At 41.7% G+C, this 26,139-nt stretch overlaps 1 protein-coding gene across 4 annotated transcripts in view; it reads right to left on the minus strand.

Annotated features, from left to right (window-relative positions):
* The window catches only part of LOC309534892 (transmembrane protein 263-like), a 331,671-nt gene that overhangs the window by 130,726 nt on the left and 174,806 nt on the right, over positions 1–26,139 (minus strand). For 2 of the 4 annotated variants that reach the window (XM_082227436.1, XM_082227437.1), the window contains exon 2: positions 25,299–25,424. The exons of the other annotated variants lie outside the window; for them this stretch is intronic. In XM_082227436.1, coding sequence (XP_082083562.1) covers positions 25,299–25,338 — 40 coding nt within the window. In that variant the 5' untranslated portion in view covers positions 25,339–25,424. The remainder of the gene's footprint in view (positions 1–25,298; positions 25,425–26,139) is intronic. 4 annotated transcript variants of the gene reach the window in all.

Raw genomic sequence — 26,139 nt, forward strand, 5'->3', positions numbered from 1 at the left:
AAATCTCGACATTCTAAGCTTCATCAAGTTTATAATAGTTCTTAAGATAAATCTTAAATTTCTTCCAATCTTCTTCCGCAGTCTCCTTTCCCTGGTCACGAATTCTGCTTGTCATTTCCGCCAATGTCATATAGTCAATCACTTTCATCTGCCATTCTTCCAAGGTGGGTAAATCTTGTGTCTTCCAATACTTTGCGATCAGTATTCTTGCTGCTGTTGTTGCATACATGAAAAAGGTTCTATCCTTTTTTGGCACCAATTGGCCGACAATGCCCAAGAGAAAGGCCTCTGGTTTCTTAAGGAAGGTATATTTAAATACCTTTTTCATTTCATTATATATCATCTCCCAGAAAGCCTTAATCTTCGGGCATGTCCACCAAAGATGATAAAAAGTACCTTCAGTTTCCTTACATTTCCAACATTTGTTATCAGGCAGATGGTAAATTTTTGCTAGCTTAACTGGGGTCATGTACCACCTATAGACCATTTTCATAACATTTTCCTTTAAAGCACTACATGCCGTAAATTTAATACCAGTGTTCCACAACCTTTCCCAGTCAGCAGACATAATATTATGACCAATATCCTGTGCCCACTTAATCATAACTGATTTAACTGTTTCATCTTGTGTATTCCATTTCAACAGCAAGTTATACATTCTTGACAAATTTTTGGTATTGGGTTCTAACAATTCTGTCTCAAGTTTTGATTTTTCCACCTGGAAGCCAATTTTCCTGTCTTGTTTGAAAACCTCCATTATTTGATAATAGTGGAGCCAATCTTGTACTTTGGGTTTTAGTTTTTCATGGCTCTTTAATTTCAGTTTCTCTCCATCCTGTTCTAAGATCTCACAATACTTTGGCCATCCGTCCTCCATATTAACTTTCTTGTGGGCCTTAGCCTCTAAGGGTGACAACCATCTAGGGGTTTTGTTTTCCAACAGATCTTTATATCTCATCCAAACATTAAACAACGCTTTCCTTACAATATGATTTTTAAAGGCACTATGCACTTTGATTTTGTCATACCATAGATATGCATGCCAGCCAAATGCATTATTGAAACCTTCTAAGTCCAAGATATCTGTATTCTCGAGGAGCATCCACTCTTTCAGCCAGCAGAATGCTGCTGCTTCATAGTACAATTTTAAGTCCGGCAGGGCAAATCCCCCTCTTTCTTTTGCATCTGTTAATATTTTGTATTTTATTCTGGGCTTTTTGCCCTGCCAGACAAATTTCGCAATGTCTTTCTGCCACCTCTTGAAACAGTCCATCTTGTCAATAATCTGCAAAGTTTGAAATAAAAATAACATTCTAGGCAATACATTCATCTTAATCACTGCAATTCGGCCTAACATTGACAATCTCAAATTTGACCAAATTTCTAGATCTTTTTTAATTTCTGACCAGCATTTTTCATAATTGTCCTTATACAGATTCAAGTTTTTAGATGTTAAATTAACCCCTAGATATTTCACCTTCTTAACCACCGTCAAACCTGTCTCTTCTTGAAACTTATTCTTTTCCATATCTGTTAGATTTTTCCCTAAGACTTTAGTTTTTTGTTTATTCAATTTAAATCCGGCTACCTGCCCAAATTGTTGGATTATTTCCAACACTCTTTTTGTACTAGTGTTTGGCTCCTGCAAAGTCAATACAAGGTCATCTGCGAACGCTCTTAACTTATAGTGTTTAGTTCCGACCTGTACACCTTTAACTTGCTGGTCATCTCTAATCATGTTCAGCAACACCTCCAGGACCGAAATAAAAAGCAATGGGGAAATTGGGCACCCCTGTCGTGTTCCTTTTTCTATCTTAAGTTCCTCAGTTATTACATTGTTTACAATCAGCTTAGCTTTTTGTTCGGAATATATTGCACCCATACCATTCTCAAATCCTTGTCCTACCCCCATCCCATGAAGATTCTTTTTCATAAAACTCCACGAAATATTGTCAAAGGCTTTCTCCGCATCCACAAATATCAGAACTGCTTTAGTATTTATATTCACCTCTAACTTTTCCAAAATGTCTATTATGTTCCTAACATTGTCTGAGAGGTGTCTTTTTGGGAGAAAGCCTGCTTGGTCTCTGTGAATCTTCTCCATCAATACTCTTTTAAATCTTTTTGCTAAAATGTCTGCAAAAATTTTGTAATCCACATTCAATAACGAAATTGGGCGGTAGTTCTTCAGTTGAGTCTTTTCAGTCTCTGTCTTTGGTATGAGTGAGATATATGCTTCTTTCCACGATTCGGGTGCTTTTTTTCCCTCTAAGATCTCGTTACAAACTTCCTTTAACGGTTGTATTAGCCATTCCTTTAAAGATTTGTAGTATCTGGAAGTCAGTCCGTCTGGCCCTGGAGATTTGCCCAGTTGCATATCCTGGATGGCACCCTCTATCTCTTGTTCTGTTATTCTCTGGTTTAACTCCACCTTGCTATGATGAGAGATTTTTTGTAATCCATATTTATTAAGGAATTTATCTATGTCCTCTTCATTTTGTAATCCTTGGGAATAGAGTTTTTTAAAATAACTCACAAAGCAATTTCTTATCTCGTTGGGTTTAGATATATTTTTTCCATCCACTTCTAGACTTGTGACTGTATTTAATTTCTGTCTTTTCTTAAGTTGCCATGCCAGAAGTTTACCACATTTGTCTGCGGACTCAAATGTCTTTTGTTTCATTTGCTTTATTTTCCATTCTATCTCTTGGTTCATCAATTCCATATATTGTGTTTGATACAACTTAATCTCCCTCAAAATCTCCTGGGACTTTGGTTTTGTTCTTAATTTTTTCTCTCCTTCTTTTATCTTTTCCAAAAATTTTTCCTTTTTCTCATTCTGTTTTCTCTTCTTTATTGAATTTTGTTGAATCAAAAATCCTCGCATCACAGCTTTACTTGCGTCCCAGATCACTCTTTTTTCCACATCGCCCTTTAGATTGATTTCAAAATAGTCCTTTAGAGTTTTTTGGGCCTTCATGTGGATCTCTCTATCTCGAAATAGGGTGTCATTCATTCTCCATCTAAACTGACCAGTTGTTGTAAATTTCATTTCCATCTTCACGGCGTTATGGTCGGAACAGGTTTTTGGGCAGATTTCTACCTTCTTAATCTTCGGAGCCATTCCACTAGTAACCCAGATTTGGTCAATTCTGGTCCAGGTCATCTTTGCATGGGAGAAAAAGGTTCCCTCTCTTTCAAGAGGGTTCCTTGTTCTCCAAATGTCTATTAAGTCCATATTTTCAGTCATTTCGAAGAAAGTCTTCGGGAGTCTCCCTTCTTTAGTAAGAGTCAGTCTTTGTGTCTTGTCCATGTTTGTAGAAACTACACCATTCATATCTCCCATAATTATCATATTGTATTCCAAATAATCCGTCAAAGTTTCATGAAGTTTTTTGAAGAATTCTGCTTTACCTTCATTTGGCGCATAGATCCCAATTATCAAAAATTTTTCTCCTTGTACCTGAATCTCCACCGCTAAATATCTTCCTTGTTCATCTTTAAACATCATTTTTGGAGCCCACTTCTCTTTTACATAAATCACAACTCCTCTTTTTTTAACTTTGTCCGACGAAATAAATTCTTGTCCCAATTTTTTATTCATAAGCAGTCTCCTGTGTGCTCTGGTTATATGGGTTTCCTGTAAGCAAATCAAGTCCAGTTGTTCTCTGTTCAAAATATGGAATATTTGTCGTCTCTTCAAAGGGCTGTTCATCCCATTACAATTCCAACTAAGGAATTGCAGGGCCATCTTGTTATTTTTCTGGTATTCCTCCAACAGCTCCCAGTTGTTGTTCCTCCTCTGTTGGTGGTGGAAGGTTCTGTCCAAACGAAAGGTTCAGGATGTCTATTGCACTCCTTTGCTCAGCAATTGGGTCTACGGTTCCTTTCTGTAAGTCTTCCTGATTTCTTTGCAGGAACCTGTCTTTATCCTGTATCGTCTTTATTTTCACCTTCTTCCCTCTATAGTCAAAAGACAGTCCCTGTGGAAATTCCCACCTGAAGAGAATGGTGTTCTTCTTCAATAGGTAGACCAAATCCTTATAAGAAGCTCTCAAGTCCAAAATATGTTTAGGAATATCTTTAAAGATCTGTATCGGTGAGTTCCCAATTTGTAAGGCCTTTTCAAAGTGCAGTCTTAGAATTTTGTCTCTTTCCTCCTTCGATCTCAAGGTAATCAGACAGTCTCTCGGCGCCTTTCTGTTCTGTCTTCTGCCCAGTCTAAATGCTGTTATGATTTTAAATTCGTCTTCCTCTAGGTCTTCCCAGGAATCAGCAAACTCTTTCGTTAAAAAGTCCATAAGATTGTCTCCTTCGTCCTCTGGAATTGATCGTAATTTCAAATTCCTTTCTTTTCTTTGTAGTTCCCACAATGCCAGAGTTGCGTCGTGGTCATAGACCTTCCTGGCAATCGGTTCTAATTTTTCCTGGGTCTCTCCAGCAATAGTTCTGGCTTCCTCCGCAATTTGTCGTGTGGCAGAATTTTCTTGCGTAAGCCTGTTTATAGATTCTGTATTCAGGTCAAGTCTTGTTGTTAAATCTGTCAATTTCTGTGAATTCTCTGTCAGTTTCTTAGTATTTTCTGCCGTCTGCTTTGTTAGATTCTCCAGAGACTGATTTATCTTAAGAAGGGCTTGCGACACTGCATCCATGGAGACTGCTGTACCTTTTTCTTGTCCTGTTGTCACTGTAGGAGTTATGCCTGAGATCGAGCCTCTTTTCTTGTGTTGCTGTAGCTGTTGTTGATATTGCCTTGTCTTGGCTCTCGTGCTTATCTCGTCTGCTGGACCACTCATATCCCAAGGTCGTTTCCCACGAGAGCCTTCTCCTAAAGGAAAATTCCACTGTCCCAAAGCGTAGCAACTTTTAATTTACCCTCTAGAGGGAGCAAATCAAAATGTCCGCAAACAAAGGCAAAGAGTATTTGAAAAGCAAATTTATCGGGAGGTTTCTATATGTATATTGCAACACTTTCCCATTAAATAAAGTCCCAGCCTTCCCTGCTGTATTGTATCCACCAAGTCCCAAAACTTTGTATCAAATAAGCAGTGAGACTTCCACTTTGTTACTTTCACAAGAGTCTAGAGTCCGTTCAGTGTTCCTTTGTTCTAATAGCAGTTTGTGCCAGGTTGAAGGCTGCAGAGAATTCCCTTTCCTTTAAATTGGTCATGCAGCTTAAAAAGTCACTTATTCCTCCCCTCTGCCCTGCAAGCTAGAGGGGATAGTCAAAGTCCAAATGTCGGATTCAAGCAGTTAAAAGCAATATCCCATACGGATGCAGCTCAGTAACTTTCGTTGCTTTAGTTGTCATGCAGTCGGGGGAAGGCAGACTTCCTTAATTTTCGCCTTTCCCGTTTTCAGCCTAATTTCAGGTAGTTTTGGCACGAATAGAGGTTCAATCTTACTCACGGGTCTTTTTTGTCCAGATTATTCAGGAAGGGAATCGGCGCTCTCCACTAATGGCGACGCGGCTTCACCCTGCGGGCTGGGTAGCGATTCTCAGCACCGCGCTCCCCGTTGTCGTTCCGGAGCCTTTAAAAAGGCTCTTTCTGCGGTAAAGGGGGGCGCTTCAGGTGCCCACCGAATCTCCTTGTTCACAGGCTCCGTTCCTGTGATTTTAGGGGTCCCCCGCTTGCCGTAGCGGGTCAGACCCGAACTCGCAGAGCCGTCCTCTCTCCGGAGCTCGGAGAGGGAGCAGCCATTAGCGCTGGCGCCGAACCGGAAGTCCTATCCAACAATATTTTCAAAGCCATGGCAAACTAGGAGACAACACCTACCCTTTCAGGGCTTTTTAAATATGCAGCATATACATGTGAGTTTTATACATACTTCTGAAATTTCTCTTTATACTATATTAACTGGCAGCCTAGGTTCCAAAACACTGCTTTTATTTATCTGATCATCAGAAACTTTGTCTGCACTGTCTTTCATATGTACTTCCCGTATCAAGCATTTGCATTAGCTAGGTGGTCTTCAAAACATCTGTTTTGTTAACTTTGCATTAACCACAAGAAAAAATTACTCAGGTAATGATCCTGCATACTACCAGATCTTGCAGAATCCTATAGCGAGCCAATCACCTACTAGAGTCTATCAAAAACTCTTCTTCTGTTGGTGTCTAGGGGCAAGCCATCTTTTGTCTGTCTTTCAAGAAAAAGAGTAACAAGCTCCTTGTATACAACCTCAGCTTTTCTGTTTCCCAGTCAAATAAATATTTTCCTCAGATTCTTGCAGCGCTCAAGAGAATCTCTATTTGGTATTTACTCAATACCGCCAAGAGTTAAAGTCTGAAACTTAAAACTGGAGATTATAGTGCAAAAATTACCAAAGGCCATTCTAACAAACAGATCAATATGTGTGTTTGTTGAAGAGCTGAAAAAGAAGCTTCTGTTATATGCAGAACACTCAGCCACTTTGCACTGGCCATACTTCAATAGCAGAGCACAAGTTTTAAAAACAGAAGCCCCAGTATAAATCCTTGGCATCTCCTATTAAAAGGATCGGGTATCGGGTGATGTGAAAGACCTTTATTTTTGCCTGAGACCCTGGCGAGGCTCTGCCCACATAGAATAGACACTACAGAACTAGAGGAACAAACGTTCTGACCTGGCATAAACAACTTGGTGGCGGGAGGGGGAGAAGCAAGTTCCTGCTGCAAGTTTCAATATGCAAAATGGAAATACCACTGGAAAGGTTGGGATGCACCTCAGCTGGTAGACTGATATACCTGTGTAGGAAGGGTAGAAAGAGAGGAACCACCAACCTTCTTGGACTTTACTTTTTTGTACTGACCTACTGCTCTTCTTTCTGCATTAGACTGATACTCTCTGGGTTACCGGTCTCCTTTCTTAGTTCCATCTTCATCCTTACTTTGACAGAAGAAACATCTTGGCACCTCTCTCCTGCTGAGATGAAAGAGCATTCATGACCCTTTGCACCTGCACTTTAGTTAGTTAGAAGTGGGATCTTCCCTAGCAAGTATGTACCTCCTTGAATAAATGTGTTGTTGTTTAGTTGTTTAGTCATGTCCGACTCTTCGTGACCCCATGGACCAGAGCACGCCAGGCACTCCTGTCTTCCACTGCCTCCCGCAGTTTGTTCAAACTCATGCTGGTAGCTTCAAGAACACTGTCCAACCATCTCGTCCTCTGTCGTCCCCTTCTCCTTGTGCCCTCAATCTTTCCCAGCATCAGGGTCTTTTCCAGGGAGTCTTCTTTTCTCATGAGGTGGCCAAAGTATTGGAGCCTCAGCTTCATGATCTGTCCTTCCAGTGAGCACTCAGGACTGATTTCTTTAAGAATGGATAGGTTGGATCTTCTTGCAGTCCATGGGACTCTCAAGAGTCTCCTCCAGCACCATAATTCAAAAGCATCAATTCTTCAGTGATCAGCCTTTTTTATGGTCCAGCTCTCACTTCCATACATCACTAGTGGGAAAACCATAGCTTTAACTATACGGACCTTTGTTGGCAAGGTCTCTGCTTATTAAGATGCTGTCTAGGTTTGTCATTGCTTTTATCCAAAGAAGCAGGCGTCTTTTAATTTCGTGACTGCTTTATTATTTTCCCAAACTCAGAGTTTCAGTGTGGTTATAGCCAGAGTGAAGTGGGCTCGTCTAACGGGGATTCAGTGCTCTGTTCAAATTCTCTGAGCATCTTTAACTTCAAATGCCAACACTCTCTGCATCTGAAGGCCACAATCCCATTGATGGGAGGAGGTACCCAATCCCTGAAAACGAGGCCTTGCATTCCACAGCATTCTTCCAGCCCAGCTCCCAGTGAAGGATGGATGCCAGCCTGTGTTCAATGCCTCATTGCCCACTATTAGCAGAGAGATGCAACAGGCAGATTGATTGATCAATCCATTGATAAATGGAAATGAATCCTCAACCACATCTTACACTTAAAGTAACCCTAACCCCCAGCCTGCTCCTGCTAATTTCAAAGAAATTTATACCCCACCTCCGAAAGACCCCCTCTCCCATTTTGTGGTGGGGTAAAGCTTTCTCTGAAACTAGAAGAGTATTTCAGCATAGCAGTAAAGATGAAGTTGGCTTTTTTTTGGGGGGGGGGGTGTAGAATAGTGTCCTTTTGCATACATGCGTGGGACTTTGTTTTGGTAATTAGTCCCTGTAGTGTTCAGGTTCTTATTTGGTATCTCGGTACTAGGACGCGGGTGGCGCTGTGGGTTAAAGCCTCAGCGCCTAGGGCTTGCCGATCGAAAGGTCGGCGGTTCGAATCCCCGCGGCGGGGTGCGCTCCCGCTGCTCGGTCCCAGCGCCTGCCAACCTAGCAGTTCGAAAGCACCCCCGGGGGCAAGTAGATAAATAGGTACCGCTTACCAGCGGGAAGGTAAACGGCGTTCCGTGTGCTGTGCTGGCTCGCCAGATGCAGCTTTGTCACGCTGGCCACGTGACCCGGAAGTGTCTCCGGACAGCGCTGGCCCCCGGCCTATAGATGTGAGATGGGCGCACAAACCCCAGAGTCTGTCAAGACTGGCCCGTTCGGGCAGGGGTACCTTTACCTTTTACTATATAGGCACTGTGAACTGCTAATAGCTTCTTGCTCTGAGTTGAAAGTACACACCCACTCCTCAGTATTTATTTAAGCTCTCTTGACAGACTTTCAGTCACAAAACAGACCAATTTAATCATTTAACTACTTTACTGAGTTCTAAAAAGTACAAACAATACAAATCAGCATATCACTAATGTAAGATAATTGGTTGTAAAAAAAACCAACAACAATAGTTCCAGACTTAAGGAATTGATTGTTATGACAAAATACAGTTCCTGTGAATCACCAAAAAAAGAACATAATAGGACTGGATGAGAAAATAAACTTAGCACTTAAAAAGTATTAACCTTTTAGTCTTAAATGTATAATGGTGTGGTTAAAATATTCCTCTCAGTGTCACATTAGCAATCAGCAGATATTCAAAAGAGAGAGAGAGAGGTTACAGTGCAAAAAGTTTTCTAACTGAATTAAAAGTTTAACAAAATGTCTCATGAAACTGGCCAAAGTTATTCACCGTTAAGAGAATTAGAGCAGTTTGGTTTTATTCTGGAGTGGTCGCTTCTGCCAGATTCAGAAACTAATTATTTCCCTGAATAGTCTTTATAGGCCAAATGCACAAACTGATGATTTGGAATGTGAAATGTGAAACTATACTAACTGCCCTAAATAAATCAAACTTTGGAGTCTTAGGGTAACCTCACAGCTGTATCTATCATTTTCAACAATTTATATCTATTTGTAATAAAAATTTATAATAAAAGCCCCTCTAACTTTAACTTCAGTCACATTTATGTATGACCATACTGTGGGTCTGAGTAGAATCTCAGGACACATCTGCACTATACATTTAAAGCAGTATCACACCATTTTAAATAGTCATGGCTTCCCCCAAAGAATCTGGGGAACTGTAATTTTTTAAGACCTCTGAGGGTTGTTGGGAGACTGCTGCTTCCCTCTCAGAACTACAATTCCCAGAGTTCTCTGGAAAGAGGGCTTGCTTGCTAAACCGCTTGGGGAACCTATCTTGCGCTCTTGCTTCAACAAACACTTGGGGCAACAATGGCTGAATGTCACACTCTATGCCTGTGCAGAGATGGGTGCTCAGCTCTCCACATTTCCACATCAACATGCAATTTTTAAATTTTTTTTTAAAGAAGTCCTCATCACAATTCACCATCATTTTAGTATGAGTTTCTCCTAACATGCACATATTTTGTATGCAATTTTGCCTAACGTATGTAAGTGGAAGCAGCTCTAAAATGGAAAGTTAGAAAGTCAGCCAAACTGGACCACATGTTTCAAGAAGTAGAGCGGGACACCCAAGGTACAGATGATGAGGTGGTATTCAAACACTGGAGAATGTTTGGCACATAATGATAGGATGAAGTGTGCTCTTCAATGTCAGCGTGGGCTTGAGAAAGCAGCGCGATCAGGGCAAAGTAATTGCCTGCAGACCCTGTTAGTTCAGCTGACTGTCATATATGTTGCCTTTTACCACAAAAGTCATGAATGGGAACCAGGGAGGGTGCATTTGAATGAGGCCCCCTTCTTTGGAGCCTGTGAATGAAGCATCCATAGGAAGATTCCTATGAATAAGCCTCTTTTTTGGAATAGCCACATCTGAAACATGCCTCTGTTTTCCTGGCTTGGAATTTAATTGAGCTACTTTGTTCAGAACGAAGTCTATAGCTCAGCCTTAAATATGAGGTTCTGCCTTTACAGACCTACTACAGATAGCATATGTGAGACACAGTGCAATAGCCCTTTTGTCCCATCATTCATGCCTTTTGATGCTGCATTTACAATTGTAAGTAGGACAATTGTGCATTCCATGATTATAATTTTATTGACAGATGGGGATATAACAGTTATGTCTAATGCATCCCTAAGGGTTGATAATTGAACATAGATTGTGCTCTAGAATGGGGAGATTGGCCTTAAATGCATCTAAATCTCTTAAATGGACTGGGATGTGATGGGCTGGAAGGTAGAGGGAGGAGAATTATGTGCCAGGTATGAATATAAGATGCATTTTCCCTTTATCAGCCTGAGAGAAATTTAACACTTCCCTCTAAAGCCCTGCCATGGTTCTCATGAATGTACAACAAATGAGAAAGACAAATGAGCAAGAGAATCACTGCAGATTGCTTGATGAGCTTAGGGGCTCCTTGTTTGCTCTTTTCACCTTCACAGCTTATTTGTTTGTGAACTATGCCTCACTCAGGCCCTCCCCTCTCAAGCAAAGCTGACTGGATAAAACCAGCAACTGGATAAAACCAGCAACAGTTACACATCACAAGTGACACGCATAGTAACAAGGGGGGGAAAAAGAAGAAAATTCTGTCCTTAATCAAAATCTATTATGCCAAGGCCAGAAAAGGTTTAGGGTGATATGGAGCCCCAACAGATGGGGCTAGATAAGGGAATTCACATATCCCCCCCCCCCCTCAAGGATGTAGTGCCATCGATTACATGCTGGTCCATTACGATATTGCAAATCTGATGTTGTTGTTGTTGTTTAGTCGTTTAGTCGTGTCCGACTCTTCGTGACCCCATGGACCAGAGCACGCCAGGCACTTCTGTCCTCCACTGCCTCCCGCAGTTTGATCAAACTCATGCTAGTAGCTTCAAGAACACCATCCAACCATCTCATTCTCTGTCGTCCCCTTCTCCTTGTGCCCTCCATCTTTCCCAACATCAGGGTCTTTTCCAGGGAGTCTTCTCTTCTCATGAGGTGGCCAAAGTATTGGAGCCTCAGTTTCACGATCTGTCCTTCCAGTGAGCGCTCAGGGCTGATTTCCTTCAGAATGGAGAGGTTTGATCTTCTTGCAGTCCATGGGACTCTCAAGAGTCTCCTCCAGCACCATAATTCAAAAGCATCAATTCTTCGGCGATCAGCCTTCTTTATGGTCCAGCTCTCACTTCCATACATCACTACTGGGAAAACCATGGCTTTTACTATACGGACCTTTGTTGGCAAGGTGATGTCTCTGCTTTTTAAGATGTTGTCTAGGTTTGCCATCGCCTTTCTCCCAAGGAGCAGGCGTCTTTTAATTTCGTGACTGCTGTCACCATCTGCACTGATCATGGAGCCCAAGAAAGTAAAATCTCTCACTGCCTCCATTTCTTCCCCTTCTATTTGCCAGGAGGTGATGGGCCCAGTGGCCATGATCTTCGTTTTTTTGATGTTGAGCTTCAGACCATATTTTGCGCTCTCCTCTTTCACCCTCATTAAAAGGTTCTTTAATTCCTCCTCACTTTCTGCCATCAAGGTTGTGTCATCTGCATATCTGAGGTTGTTGATATTTCTTCCGGCGATCTTAATTCCGGCTTGGGATTCATCCAGCCCAGCCTTTCGCATGATGAATTCTGCATATAAGTTAAATAAGCAGGGAGACAATATACAGCCTTGCCGTACTCCTTTCCCAATTTGGAACCAATCAGTTGTTCCATATCCAGTTCTAACTGTAGCTTCTTGTCCCACATAGAGATTTCTCAGGAGACAGATGAGGTGATCAGGCACTCCCATTTCTTTAAGAACTTGCCATAGTTTGCTGTGGTCAACACAGTCAAAGGCTTTTGCATAGTCAATGAAGCAGAAGTAGATGTCTTTCTGGAACTCTCTAGCTTTCTCCATAATCCAGCGCATGTTTGCAATTTGGTCTCTGGTTCCTCTGCCTCTTCTAAATCCAGCTTGCACTTCTGGGAGTTCTCGGTCCACATACTGCTTGAGCCTTCCTTGTAGAATTTTAAGCATAACCTTGCTAGCATGTGAAATGAGTGAAATTGTGCGGTAGTTGGAGCATTCTTTGGCACTGCCCTTCTTTGGGATTGGGATGTAGACTGATCTTCTCCAATCCTCTGGCCACTGCTGAGTTATCCAAACTTGCTGGCATATTGAGTGTAGCACCTTAACAGCATCATCTTTTAAAATTTTAAACAGTTCAGCTGGAATACCATCACTTCCACTGGCCTTGTTATTTGCAGTGCTTTCTAAGGCCCATTTGACTTCACTCTCCAGGATGTCTGGCTCAAGGTCAGCAGCCACACTACCTGGGGTGTACGAGACATCCATATCTTTCTGGTATAATTCCTCTGTGTATTCTTGCCACCTCTTCTTGATGTCTTCTGCTTCAGTTAGGTCTTTACCACTTTTGTCCTTTATTATGGTAATCTTTGTACGAAATGTTCCTTTCATACTCCCGATTTTCTTGAACAGATCTCTGGTTCTTCCCATTCTGTTGCTTTCCTCTATTTCTTTGCATTGCTCGTTTAAGAAGGCCTTCTTGTCTCTCCTTGCTATTCTTTGGAAATCTGCATTCAATTTCCTGTATCTTTCACTATCTCCCTCGCATTTTGCTTGCCTTCTCTCCCCCGCTATTTGTAAGGCCTCGTTGGACAGCCACTTTGCTTTATTGCATTTCTTTTTCATTGGGATGGTTTTAGTTGCTGCCTCCTGTATAATGTTGCGAGCCTCCACCCATAGTTCTTCAGGCACTCTGTCCAGCAAATCTAAATCCTTAAACCTGTTCCTCACTTCCACTGTGTATTCATAAGGGATTTGGTTTAGATTGTATCTTACCTGTCCGGTGGTTTTACCTACTTTCTTCAGTTTAAGCTTGAATTTTGCTATAAGAAGCTGATGATCTGAGCCACAGTCAGCTCCAGGTCTTGTTTTTGCTGACTGTATAGAGCTTCTCCATCTTTGGCTGCAGAGAATATAATCAATCTGATTTCGATGTTGCCCATCTGGGGATGTCCATGTGTAGAGTCGTCTCTTGTGTTGTTGGAAAAGCGTGTTTGTGATGACCAGCTTGTTCTCTTGACAGAACTCTATTAGCCTTTGCCCTGCTTCGTTTTGATCTCCAAGGCCAAACTTTCCAGTTGTTCCCTTTATCTCTTGATTCCCTACTTTAGCATTCCAATCCCCTATAATGAGTAGAACATCCTTCTTTGGTGTCACTTCTATAAGGTCTTGTAAGTCTTCATAGAATTGGTCAATTTCAGTTTCTTCAGCACCAGTAGTTGGTGCATAAACTTGGATTACTGTGATGTTAAAAGGTCTGCCTTGGATTCGTATCGAGAGTATTCTATCATTTTTGAGACTGCATCCCAGTACAGCTTTCGCCACTCTTTTGTTGACTATGAGGGCCACTCCATTTCTTTTACGGGTTTCTTGCCCACAGTAGAAGATATGATAGTCATCCGACCTGAATTCGCCCATTCCCATCCATTTTAGCTCACTGATGCCCAGGATGTCAATATTTATTCTTGCCATCTCATTTTTGATCACATCCAACTTACCCAGGTTCATGGTTCTTACATTCCAGGTTCCTATGCAATATTTTTCTTTACAGCATTGGACTTTCCTTTCGCTTCCATGCATATCCACAACTGAGCGTCCTTTCGGCTTTGGCCCAGCCGCTTCATCAGCTCTGGATCTACTTGTACTTGTCCTCCGCTCTTCCCCAGTAGCATGTTGGACACCTTCCGACCTGAGGGGCTCATCTTCCAGCGTCATAACTTTTATATGCCTGTTGTCTTTGTCCATGGAGTTTTCTTGGCAGGGATACTGGAGTGGCTTGCCGGTTCCTACTCCAGGTGGATCACGTTTGGTCAAAACTCTCCACTATGACCTGTTCATCTTGGGTGCCCTGCTCGGCGCAGTTCATAGCTTCTCCGAGTTCTTCAAGCCCCTTCGCCACGGCAAGGCAGTGATCCATGAAGGGGGCAAATCTGATAGTGGACTTCAAAATTGGAATGCGTACAGAAAGTGATCACCAACCATTGTTGATATCCATAAATTTAAACTTTGATTTAGAAACAACTAATTGTAATAACACAAAATTTTGCCAACACGAGCAAATGACCCAACTAAAATGGTCTCAGGAAATTAGTGTAGTGGGGCAAAAACTTACAGTTAATTTTAGAAACCAGATGCTGTCTAACCTAAAGAATATCAATTCTCGTAGTGACGTTCTGAAACCATATAGTGAATTTTTCAAAACATTTGAAGAGCTCAACACTCCACAAAATGTCGGGGCACTTAAATACAAAACTAGTCTCTGGTTTGATGATGAATGTTTTCAACGTAAAAATAAAACTGTGCCAAATTTTCAGAGATAACCATACTAAACTAGAACCTGTCTACCTTGATGAAAAAAGAAAATATCATTGGATTTTGGCGAAAAGAAACAAAAATATGCCACCCAAAAATGGTCCCAATTACTTGACTCCATCCAAAACAAAAACAACAAAGTGTTTGGGTTGTTAGTGTATGGAGGCCTGAAAGCTGGTGACCATTTAGTTGTTCCACCAATTGCAGAATCCAAATGGACCCAGTATTTCATATCCATATTTAATGACCTGCACAGTGAATTGAATGGAAGGGAGACCAATGATAACAAACAGTGTCGGACACTGTAGAACAAATTCTTTTCTACTGTCCACTGTACAATCAGCTACATAAACGTGTGTTATCCCCCTTTTAGGGTAGTTTAACATCATGGTACAATGAAAATATCAGATTCTACCTGTCTGATATTAACCTGGAGGTAACTGCAGGGGTGGCTGAGTTTCTGTCAATAGTATCTCTTAGAGTGGTGAAAGGCATGGTTTAGCTGGAAGACACTCCAATGAAAATTTCTGTTACTATATATCTTATATGGCTGTTTCTTTGTATATATTTTATAATTTTTGTACAGTCAAACCTCGGTTTTTGAACGTCTCAGCTGCCAAACGTTTTGGAAGCTGAACGCCGAAAACCCGAAAGTGAATGTGTCTCAATTTCCCCCATTGCACTTGCTGATAGCCCTTTGATCCTAGGTTTTTGAATGTTTCGGAAGTCGAATGGACTTCCGGAATGGATTACGTTAAAAAACCGATATTGTTTTAAGATGGTCTATAACGCCTGAGAAAGAAAGATATGGAGCCCATAACTCTCCCCTCAGCTTCCGCCTGCCTTTTTTTTCTTTCTTGCTCTCTCATCTTCCCTGTTAACTTATGGTTTAATTCATAATGCAGAAGAAGCACATCCACTGACTGGAAAGGGAAGCGGCTGGCTTCTGTATTAGGTTAATGCATCAAGGAAGAGATGGAGCAAATACAAGGGAAAGGTAGTTTGTAGGTGACTGGGTGCAGAGAGAAATCTTAAGGGCCTATTAGGTATTGCAACCACTGATGAAAGCTACTCATGGCCTTTCAGTCTTCTTTGTGTACGGTATTTGATTTGTTGCCCACCACAACCTGCAGCCTCAGGATGGATAACACTAAAAATAAATAAAAACATCTAGTTAAAACAGGTAACTTGCAAATGTCAAAGCTTATCAAACCACCAGAGTCCAGTGAAATAAAATACTTATGTTGCTTCCAGAAATTGCTTAGCTTTGGCCTGTGCAAATCACCCAGGAAGGGTATTCCACATTCGTGCAATAAGAGGTTTTCTCAGATTTGTGGGGTTTTTGGGGGGTGGTGGTGTGTGTCTTGGGAAGTTACTACCAAATATGTTACTACCAAATAAATTTAATAAAATGGTAGATAATGGGGAGATTCCCAACAGTCATGCCTAGAAGACTGGAAGGAAAGTATTTGGCATAGATTTTTAATAACTGTCTCAATATGAGACAGTTTGGGAAAGGTAACTACTCCGCCCCCCCCCAAAAATAGTTGGCTTTAGAATGTTGGGATGGACATGTTATTCAAAGTAACTTAAGAGAATAAATTATCAGAATGTTGGTAAGGAAGTATTAGAGAGTTAATCTAAACAAAATCTAAACAAGGAATTCATGCCAACCATTCCATCAATCTGCAGAGGAGAGGGAGAGAAGGGAAAGCAGGGCAATTCCATTGCCTCTGTCGAGAGACTAGCTACAACTTGCTTTTCACTATAAGCTAAGAGTGTCCATTTTTTTTTTTATTGATCTGTAAGCTGCTCTGGGAGCCTTTTTGGCTGAAATGTGAGTTAATAATGCTTTTAACACCTATTGTATATAAAATAAGCTGTGAGCAATAATGAAATGACTGTGATATTCTTATGGATGATGGATGTTTTCATGTTTTTGTTATCTTAATTTCTCTGTACTCTGTCAGTCTGTTCCAAAAAATTTAAAATAGGTGCCCTCTGTTTATCTCAGAGGCTTCAAGTGGGAAAATTGAGCTCTGCGGTGTCTGGGGTATGCTGGGTCTAAGCCATTTGAGGCTTTATAGCTCACAGCCCGCACCTTGTCCTGAAATCTCAGATTTTACTACCCTCTTTGCACATTCTTAATTCAAATGGCTTGTGTTCTCTCCCAGTTTCTTCTCACAATGATCTAAACAGTCTATAACTGGTCTCAAGGCAATTATGATACAAGCACAAGTTATCTGAGGAACAATGGCCACAAACGTGTATCAGTTAAATAACAGTTCCACATGGGTCCTATTCATGATAAGAAAAACTGGTGGAAATTGGGAATCATTTATGGTGGCTTAGAGAAAAGAGAAGAAGCTTGTGGGGGTGGGGGCTCCCTCTTAGGGTGTCCTGGCTGGCACAGCCCCCTAAAAAACACTATTTCTGCCCAAATATTAGACAGAATCAGTGATTAGTTAGCTGGTAGAGCTGGTTGTTGCTAAATTGGTCCCAGATGGCATAAAGTAAGATGTCATGATAGTTATATTCCTCTCTTTGTTTTCTTGCTATCTGAACAGGGGTAGGGAAAGAGAATGGCTTTTAAAGGCATGCTTGGAAATAATACTTTATAATCCTATGAATACAAAAGGCAATGAGATGAAACTGGTGTCATTACCACAGTCTGCAGACTCCCCGATAGTTGGTGCATTATATCTCTGAAGTGAAAAATGTGCTGTGATTAGGCCAGTTTATCTCCAGCGACTAAAAATATCCACATCTGTAACTACATTTGTTCTCTCTGGAACTGAGAATTAACTACTTTCCAACATTTTGCCTTATTAAAAGTTCTGCTTAACTCCGAAGTTTGAATATTCCTATACAAGCAACAACTTTTGTTCTATTTCTTATTCCATGGGCCATAATGTGGCAACAATGGGCTATATTTAATGAGCTCGGGTGGCCTCTTTCAACAAATCATTGCAGAAGAGTGGGGTTTGATGTGAAGGAGACTCTTTGGAGCTTTTGACGATCCCTGAAATCCTAGCAGCGTTAGAGAGCTGCTGCCACCCACAGACAGTTATTAGTATTACAGGCAAACCCCAGGTTTAGTAAGCGACAGGTAGGTCTACTTCCTTTGGTCAAGCAAACAGATGTATACTCTCTCTTGCAAAAAATACCTGTCGCCTGGCAGTATGCTCATCTGTTTGCCAAATAGCTAAGGAGGAGCTGGGTGAGGACTTTAAATGACCCAATAGTCCAAATAGTGGACTATATGGTGGTTATAAGGCAGTCTCTGCTAGCGATCATATAAAGGTAAAGGTAAAGGTACCCCTGCCCGTACGGGCCAGTCTTGACAGACTCTAGGGTTGTGCGCCCATCTCACTCAAGAGGCCGGGGGCCAGCGCTGTCCGGAGACACTTCCGGGTCACGTGGCCAGCGTGACATCGCTGCTCTGGCGAGCCAGAGCCGCACACGGAAATGCCGTTTACCTTCCCGCTAGTAAGCGGTACCTATTTATCTACTTGCACCCGAGGGTGCTTTCGAACTGCTAGGTTGGCAGGCGCTGGGACCGAACAACGGGAGCGCACCCCGCTGCGGGGATTTGAACCGCCGACCTTTCGATCGGCAAGCCCTAGGCGCTGAGGCTTTTACCCACAGCGCCACCCGCGTCCCCTAGCGATCATATACATAATGTTTAAAAGAGAGAGAGAGATCAGTTTTTAAGGTAACTGAAGCATGTGTGCCTTGCACTTTCAATTCAAAGCAAGCAAAGTTCCTGCTCAAGACAGGCCATGTATTAGGAGTGTGACGGAAAGCAAGGCTATAAAACCTGGTTAGGCTTCTTAGTCCAGCATTACAAGGCTGCATTGCTGGGTGTTTGCCAGCATCCAGGCTTCAGAAGGCTCACCAGCAAGTTGGGACATGCCACGCCCCTAGGAGGTGCCTTGCCCCACCTTGGTCAGCAGGCAGCCCTTCCTGACTCGTCCTCTATGGTGCCTCCAGATGTAGGAAGGATTCAAATGGATATTGGGAAGTTTAGGTTTGCACAACTGCCGTGGGTTAAAGTGCTCTGTCGCAGTAGCACAACACACCCACTGTAAAAAAAGAATCTTACTTTTTGTGGTTAGGAAAGTGATGAGGAAATGCACTGGAATGTGTGGAATGAATGGGTGGTTAATAGATAGGTGTATAAACTCCCCACAACCAAATCAGGGTGAATGCTTGTTGTCATTTAGCCTCCCTAACAGCAAATTGAAATGAGTTCTCTATACTGACCAGGCATCATCTAACCTCTGTGGAAAGATGGAAGAGAAATTCATTTCAGTTTACCTTTAAAAGGAAACTTATCAAAGCTTCACTTTCCAGAAATAAGAAGCCAACCGCAACACAGCCAATTCAAAATTCACACTTCTCTAAATTTTGCAATGTGGTTCTGCAGCCAAAAAAAGTGTACAAAAATGCACACGGTGTTGTAAAGCGCTCACTTAATGTGTACATTAGTGAAAATAGCATACAAAAATGTCTTACATTACGGAACTTTGCTCCCTCCAGCCAGTGGATCTGTAGGTTAGGAATGCAATGTTAATGAACAGAGATTCATTTGTAGACTGTTTGTGTAAGATTAAAGCTGCAATCTTAAACACAGTTACCAATGAATAAGACCCGTCAAACACAATGGGATTTGCTTTTATTTATTACCTTTTTTTAAAATAGACATAAATAGGGTTGCTACAAAGTGAGCAGTATTTATCTATGCGGCGCTTTTCTATGCAGCCTATTAAAAGCAAGGAGGAGATTGTGGAAGGAGAGTGGAAGGAGAGGGCAGAGTAGCAAAAAAGCAACAACCAAAGTTCATGGAATGAAACATTTTTGTTTTAAAGCATGGGAGTCTTTAAGCTCGTACTGTACTTTCAAGATAAGAATGCTACTGGGCAGGCAGCACCTCAGGCTGCTGCAATGGAGAGTGGGCTGGCTGCTTGATAACACCACAGACAGCCCTACTTCTGCCCCATTTCAAAGAAGCTGGGTCCGAGTGACTGGGTCCAAGAAGGAAAGTTGGAAGAACAAGCACATGTGCACGCACAGAGAGAGAGACGACGTCAGAAGAGGCAAGATTGGACGAACAAGCATGTGTGTGTGGCCAACACACAGGCAAGCACACACATCAAAAAGCTGGTACTCATGAAAATTTATCAGTATTTTAGTGCACATTTATCTCACTATACACATTCACAGACCTTATACCCTTACAGTGTGAGCCAGCAGGGTCTGGAAGTAGTGGACTGTTTGCCACTTCACTTCCCTGATTTAGAATTGCTCTGTTAATCTTTTCCAAACATCTATAGTAAGACTAGTGAAACGGACAAGTGAGATTCAACACTTACGTTTGAAAAAAGGAAACATAAAGTGCTTGGTTTTTTTAAGGCAGCAAAATTAGGTTTGTATTGGAGATCTCCATCTACTAGTAAGAAAACGGTAAGCTAAAATCATGAAAACAATGTTTCCTCTATTAGTAAAGAAACAGCAGATAAGAAAGCTGGCATGAAGTGATTTAATATCTCATCCACTATCTGGCTATGTAAAATAGTCAGTGCAGCGATGAATGAAACGGCACGATTATGTTTTGAGGTTGTGTGTGAATTTACTTGGGAAGGAACCACAGGTGCATAAACTTCAGGTGTGTCATGAACTGCTGGCATTTTTCCTTTTTATACAACTAAGGCTGCACTCCTACAACCATTTATCTGGAAGAAAAGTCCCATTGAACTCAATGGGACTTACTTTTGATGTGACATGTACAGGATTGTGCTGCAAGGCAGGAATCTTATGTATGCTTACTACAGAGGAAGCCCCAGTGAATGTAGCAGGATTAAACAGGCGTAGGATTAGGGCCAAAAGGCTGGTCAGACAGCAGTCAGATCAGTGTCACCCTGTGATCCCATGCATGCTCCCAATTGGGCAGGAGTTGTTTATGAGTTCGTTTCATTTATGAATTGCTTCCTGTGAGAGATCTCAAAGGAATCTAATGACAGATACATATATAAAATGTTTTCATTTCTGAAAACAGTAACAAGGTCATATAAAATCCATTTCAAATCCAATACAGAAATGTCAGCTGTAAAAGCTTGCCCAAAAAAGGAAGGCCTTCAACAGGTGTGAAAAAGAGGACACAGGTGGCATTTATCTCAAATGTAATGGGAGGGCATTCCAAAGGATATGTGCCACTACACAAAAGGCCCAATTGGTACACTGTATGGAACAGGCCTCCTGGTGAGATGGTATCTGCAGGAGGCCTCCTTCTGCAGACTGCAGTGATCGGTTAGGTATAGCATTGGTGAGGTAATCTTTTAAGCATCCTGGTACCAAGCTGTAGGAGGTTTTCTACAGCACCTTGAACTTAGCCAGGTAGCTAATTGGCAGCCACTGCAATTCTTTCAGGAACAGCAGTGTGATGCCAGTGGTCTACCCCAGTGAACAGTTGAGTTGCTCTGTTGTAACTTCTGGGCTAATCTCGAAAGTCCATCCTGGAGGCTACGAGCACATGGTATCAACTGGTAAACCTGGACCAGGACTACTTCATGCTTCCCCAGCTAAAGAATAGCATGCCACCATGGGGAAGAGTTGTTGGGCGAGATTCAACCAATGGCTCCCCTAAGTGGAAGCCCATGCAAGGATTGTCTCTTGGGCAATGGAACTTTCCTCCTCTTGTGCCCCCCCCAAAAAAAATTGGCTCAGGGAGTAATTGGGAAAGTTCCCAGAGCAGCATGCAGGAGGAGGAAAGGTGGAATTGCTCTCACTGGGACAACGCTGATGGAGATTTGACACAGCACAATGCTGGATTTGTCCCACTCAGCCTAGCTTTCTACTTGACCTTATAGGATGGTCATGTCCCTTCCTGAACAGAAGAGGGTCTTCTGCCTGAAGGGCTATCCAAGCTATGTCCAGTTTGAAGATGAAGTACCATAAGAAAGAAGATCTGGAACCTTGACGTTGTCCATCAACTGGACAGCAGACTGAGTAGGCAGATGGGGTCTCTGTAATGCCACACGTTGCATTTCTAAGTGCAGAGAAATTGGGCTCTTTTGTTTGTTTTGAGACAGGGAGGTGGTCTAGGCTACTTTTAGGGCTTTATGTAGGTTAAGCGAGATAAACCCATGCATGCCATTCATCCTGCTGCCCGACTCAAAAACAAATTGGTGACAGATGCAGATTTTGCATGGATTATTTATAAAAGGCAGTCGGTGATATTCAGAAATGTGTAGTATTTGACAATAGGCGGTTGTCAGATTGGAAAAGATCTGTATTTAATTTAGGGAGAAGGAGGCCAAAGAGGGAAGGGGTGTGGTTAGAGAAAAAAGGTACTGGGTAGGCCATTTCAAAATGGGTCCCCTGTCATCTCAGGCTCATGAAATCCTGGATCCAGCCTTGTCTAAACAAACAAAAAGAGCTACCATGGCAGCAATTCCTCAATTTTATGCCCTTGGCCCCTCAAGCTTCATAGCTTGCATTCGTGGGAGAGAGAAAAGAACCCAACAAGCTTAGATACCTTTATTAAGGAAAAAGGCCTTAGAGGGATGAGCAATGCATTGAAAAGATTCAGTTTATAAAGCCAGTCTCCCTTTCCTTTGTCAGGATTTCGGTCCACACTAAACGTCTCAGGCATAAAAAGATGTTTTCCACATGGTATCAATAGGCAAACCTCAAAGAAGAAGAATATACAGCTACTAAATTAGCCTCCAATGGAATTTGGGTTGGTAACTCGCATTCAACACCAAGCAGGACCGACACATTGCGGCAGAGAAAGGTAAAGGGCAGCCTCCACATTGCCGCTTTCTGCCTCCCCCCGCAGCCTGGTTTACCGTATGTCACGAAAACAAAATCCAGGAACCTGTTTTATGCTCCTCTCATTTACATGGTTGTTATTGCTCATTCAAGCCGTACCACTCATGTGATAGTGTTTATTTCATCTGTCACATGGAGGGAGGAATTGGATTAGCTCTTCAAAGCAGTTTAAGCAATAATGAAAGGCAGAATGAATTTCTAGGCCATTGGAGGCCAACTTGGGAGTTATTATAAAGCTCTTACTATTCAGAAGCCTGGATTACGAATGAACCTGGCTCTTCTTGGCTTTATGGGGAGGGTACAGGCACGTGCAATTCCCATTATGTACACCATCTTTAATAGACCAGACAATGCAAAAATGCAGAGACGCCCGACAGGGTTCTTACTCTGAGGCAAGATTTAGATTTTATATTTATTATGAGCATGTACATTGTGTGTTCCTTTAGTTTCAGCAAACAGCAGTACAAAAGATTAAGCACTCCTCTTTATGGAGTGAATATACAACTCTCCCACTCTCATCAGGGAATCTGCAGTGCTTACTGGCTATATTTAGCAAGGCTATCTCAACCCTAGCTAACCCAAAGCAGTGTGAGAGTGCCCAAAAGGAATTAGTTTTGATTGAAGTATATTTTAGTTATGCAAACAATTAAACACAAGGAAAAATATGCCCATCTATCATGGACTTTCATATAACCTGTTCAGCATTTCAGCATCATCTACAATTTGAAGTGAGGTGTCTCTGGTACGCTGATGACATCAAGCTCTATTTCTCAGTTTCATCAAATTCATTTGGTGCGGCAGGAAAGCCAAACTGGGGTTTAGACTCAGTAATGGCTGGATGAAGCTTCCTCCAGACCAGATGGAGATATTGCTAGCAGTGGCTCATCTCATCTGGGAGGGGGTGCTCAACCTATTCTGGATGGGGCTGAATCCAGGTGTCCAGTGTAGAGGGTGCTATCTTCTGGGGCCCTGTGTTTGGAGACCCAAATGCAGAGCACAAAATGCCTTTCAGCAGCTCCCTCCTGGACAGAAACAGGCTGGCCAGTTATTTATGTTCTGACAACAGTCCATTTAGACTACTGTAATATATTGTGCTTGGATCTGCCTTTGAAGACTGTTCAGAAAGTAGACTACTGTTATATGCACATTCCCAAAGGCTAGACTTGAATAGTTACAGAAAGGGAACAGTTCCCCAATATTCAGTATATCCTCCTTTCCAAACAAATGCAATTAACCAACTGGTATGGACATGCTGGGGCTGCTAACACTATAGTAAGCTATGCCTTTTTACACCACTACTTTGTCTACTTTATGGGTGTTAGAGGACAAGTAGGTAGTAAGATAAGGTATTGGGGAAACATTTAGCTCATCCAAGGCCTTTGCCTCATCCCTGTGCAGGTCCATAGACCTCCATGCTCCTGCTGTGTGATAACACATTTATAGGTTGGTCATTTGGGAAGTGAGGAAGCGGGGGGGGGGGGGCGTGTTTCCAAGAGAAAAACATAGGGAGATGAGATTCATCATGCACGCCTTATATAGCTTTCCCCACTGTTGGAGAACACAGTATCTGAATAAATTTTCTTTTGTTGCTACCTCATAATACAAGTTCTCTAGGTGACCTTCAACAATTAGGTTCAAAGCTAAATCAAAGCACAGCATACAATAATGCAAAACAAATACAATATAAAAATCACACAGCAAAGAAGACAATAAAAGCATACAAGTTTAGTAAGGCAGCCTGGCCTCACAATGGGTTTAAGTGTTGTATTACAATTTATTTTTATGTATACTAGCCTGAAATCCATTTTTGAATGAAGTGTGGTTTCATGCATTATAAAAAATGTAATTAAGAAGAACTAACCCTTCCAACAAACTATGACTAAAACACAGACCAGCTGAAATAAAACAGACATTCAGAGATGGGAAGTGGAATTTAAAAAGGAGCTACAGGTGTTACACAAATAGATATTACAAGGTGTTAAAAGGCCTGGAGGAAAAGGAATGCCTTTGGCTGGCACCAGAAAATGTTAATGTAGGTGCCTGATGAGCAACAAGGCATTGCTGCATTTGCTTTAGAATCTACTATATATGCTTTTTAAAAATTATTTGTTTGTGCACCATGCATTTCAACAATTCTTAAGATTTCCCAACTTTTGCATGATGGTTCCTGAGATCAAGAATCAGATCTTTGTCTATGGTGGCATACAGTTGGATGCCATTCTGAATCAAGATGGAAGACTAAACTTTCCAAAAGTGCACTGAGTTTTTGGTTTCTCAGAATTCCTGAGCAACACTGGTTATGAGGCCAATAGTGATAGATAAACTCAAATGCAGCTGTTCACACACAGACACAAAGCACTGTTTTAACAGTTGCTTCATTTTGGGCAGTTACAATTTTTCTTCCCACTCTGCTCGTCTTCGCTGAAAGCTGTGGATGTTCTCTATCTCTAACATCACATTTGAGCTCCCAAAATCAATGGCCCCTTGAATGCTTTGAGTGTAGTGCAAGGCTCGGGCAGGAGCTGAAGGATTATACCAACAGGAAGATAACATTATCGCTGAGCTACAGGAGGAGAAATGCAGTGCATCTTTGCCATGTACAAAGGATAGAGCCATTAGCCATTCTAATTTTATGCTCTGCATACCAAGTATTTCCTTAAAATTATCAGAATAATATATTGCTCTGTGTGTTTATTGAAAGCAATAGATTTTGCAAGTCCCAATAGCTAATTAAATATTTACTGCATAAGAATATTTACTATTTAATAATAGTAATAATAGTTATTAAAGTAGGGTGATAATAAAAAAGAATTGCTGTTTTGCTGATACTTACCCGGCACAGCTAGATAATGTACTGCAACTTGGGGCGCCATGCTATCTGATGGCAAGTACCAGGGAAAAGATGCTTATTGCTTCTGGAAGCTTACTCCGTGGTTGCACTGTATGTGTTTTCTGGTTGCTGGGTGTTAGAGGACACTGGGGTTTTCTGGTTGCTGGGTTGTTGTTTTTTTAAGATGCTAAATTTAATACTGGTTGAAGTTCATTGAAACACATTTAATAAATAAGATGAGATTTACTTGTTCAGGCTTAATAGGTTTGGGAAATTATGGTCAATATTTATTCACCCATACCTCCAACTACAAAATGCTCTAAGGGTGCTATTGCAATATTTAAGACAAAACGTTCCTTTAGTGGTTTCCTTTTCTCTGTAATTAGATGCCATGATCAGATTAGTTTCTATTATTTTGCTTGCTTTTCTTTCTCAGCAAACAACAGTTATTACAGAGGACACTGGTGCCCATTTCATTTTTTTCCAAGATAATGACGATCAAGCAAAGTCTTACCTGATGTAAACAAGGTATCCTGCAGGTGCATTCAGGAGTCAGGAAAGATGCTACCCACGCCCTTTCCCTGCCTCTGATGAGGCATTGAGAAATAAACCAGTGCTAATGATGCACTAATGAAACAGATGCTCAACATATCTCATTGCTTTCATGCATGGCTGACCCTTCGGCAATCTGGCTTCCTAGAAGCCTCCTGGCTTGAGTTGACTGCCAAGGTAGACTTTGCTGAAGCACACAAAGCAACATGTCATCTCTTTTGCTTGCATCAGAGAGTCATACAAATGATGTACAGTGGTACCTCGCAAGACGAATGCCTCGCAAGACAAGAAA

This window comes from Podarcis vaucheri, assembly GCF_965113315.1.
Source record: "Podarcis vaucheri genome assembly, chromosome: 1".
In the NCBI taxonomy this organism is placed as follows: Eukaryota; Metazoa; Chordata; class Lepidosauria; order Squamata; family Lacertidae; genus Podarcis; species Podarcis vaucheri.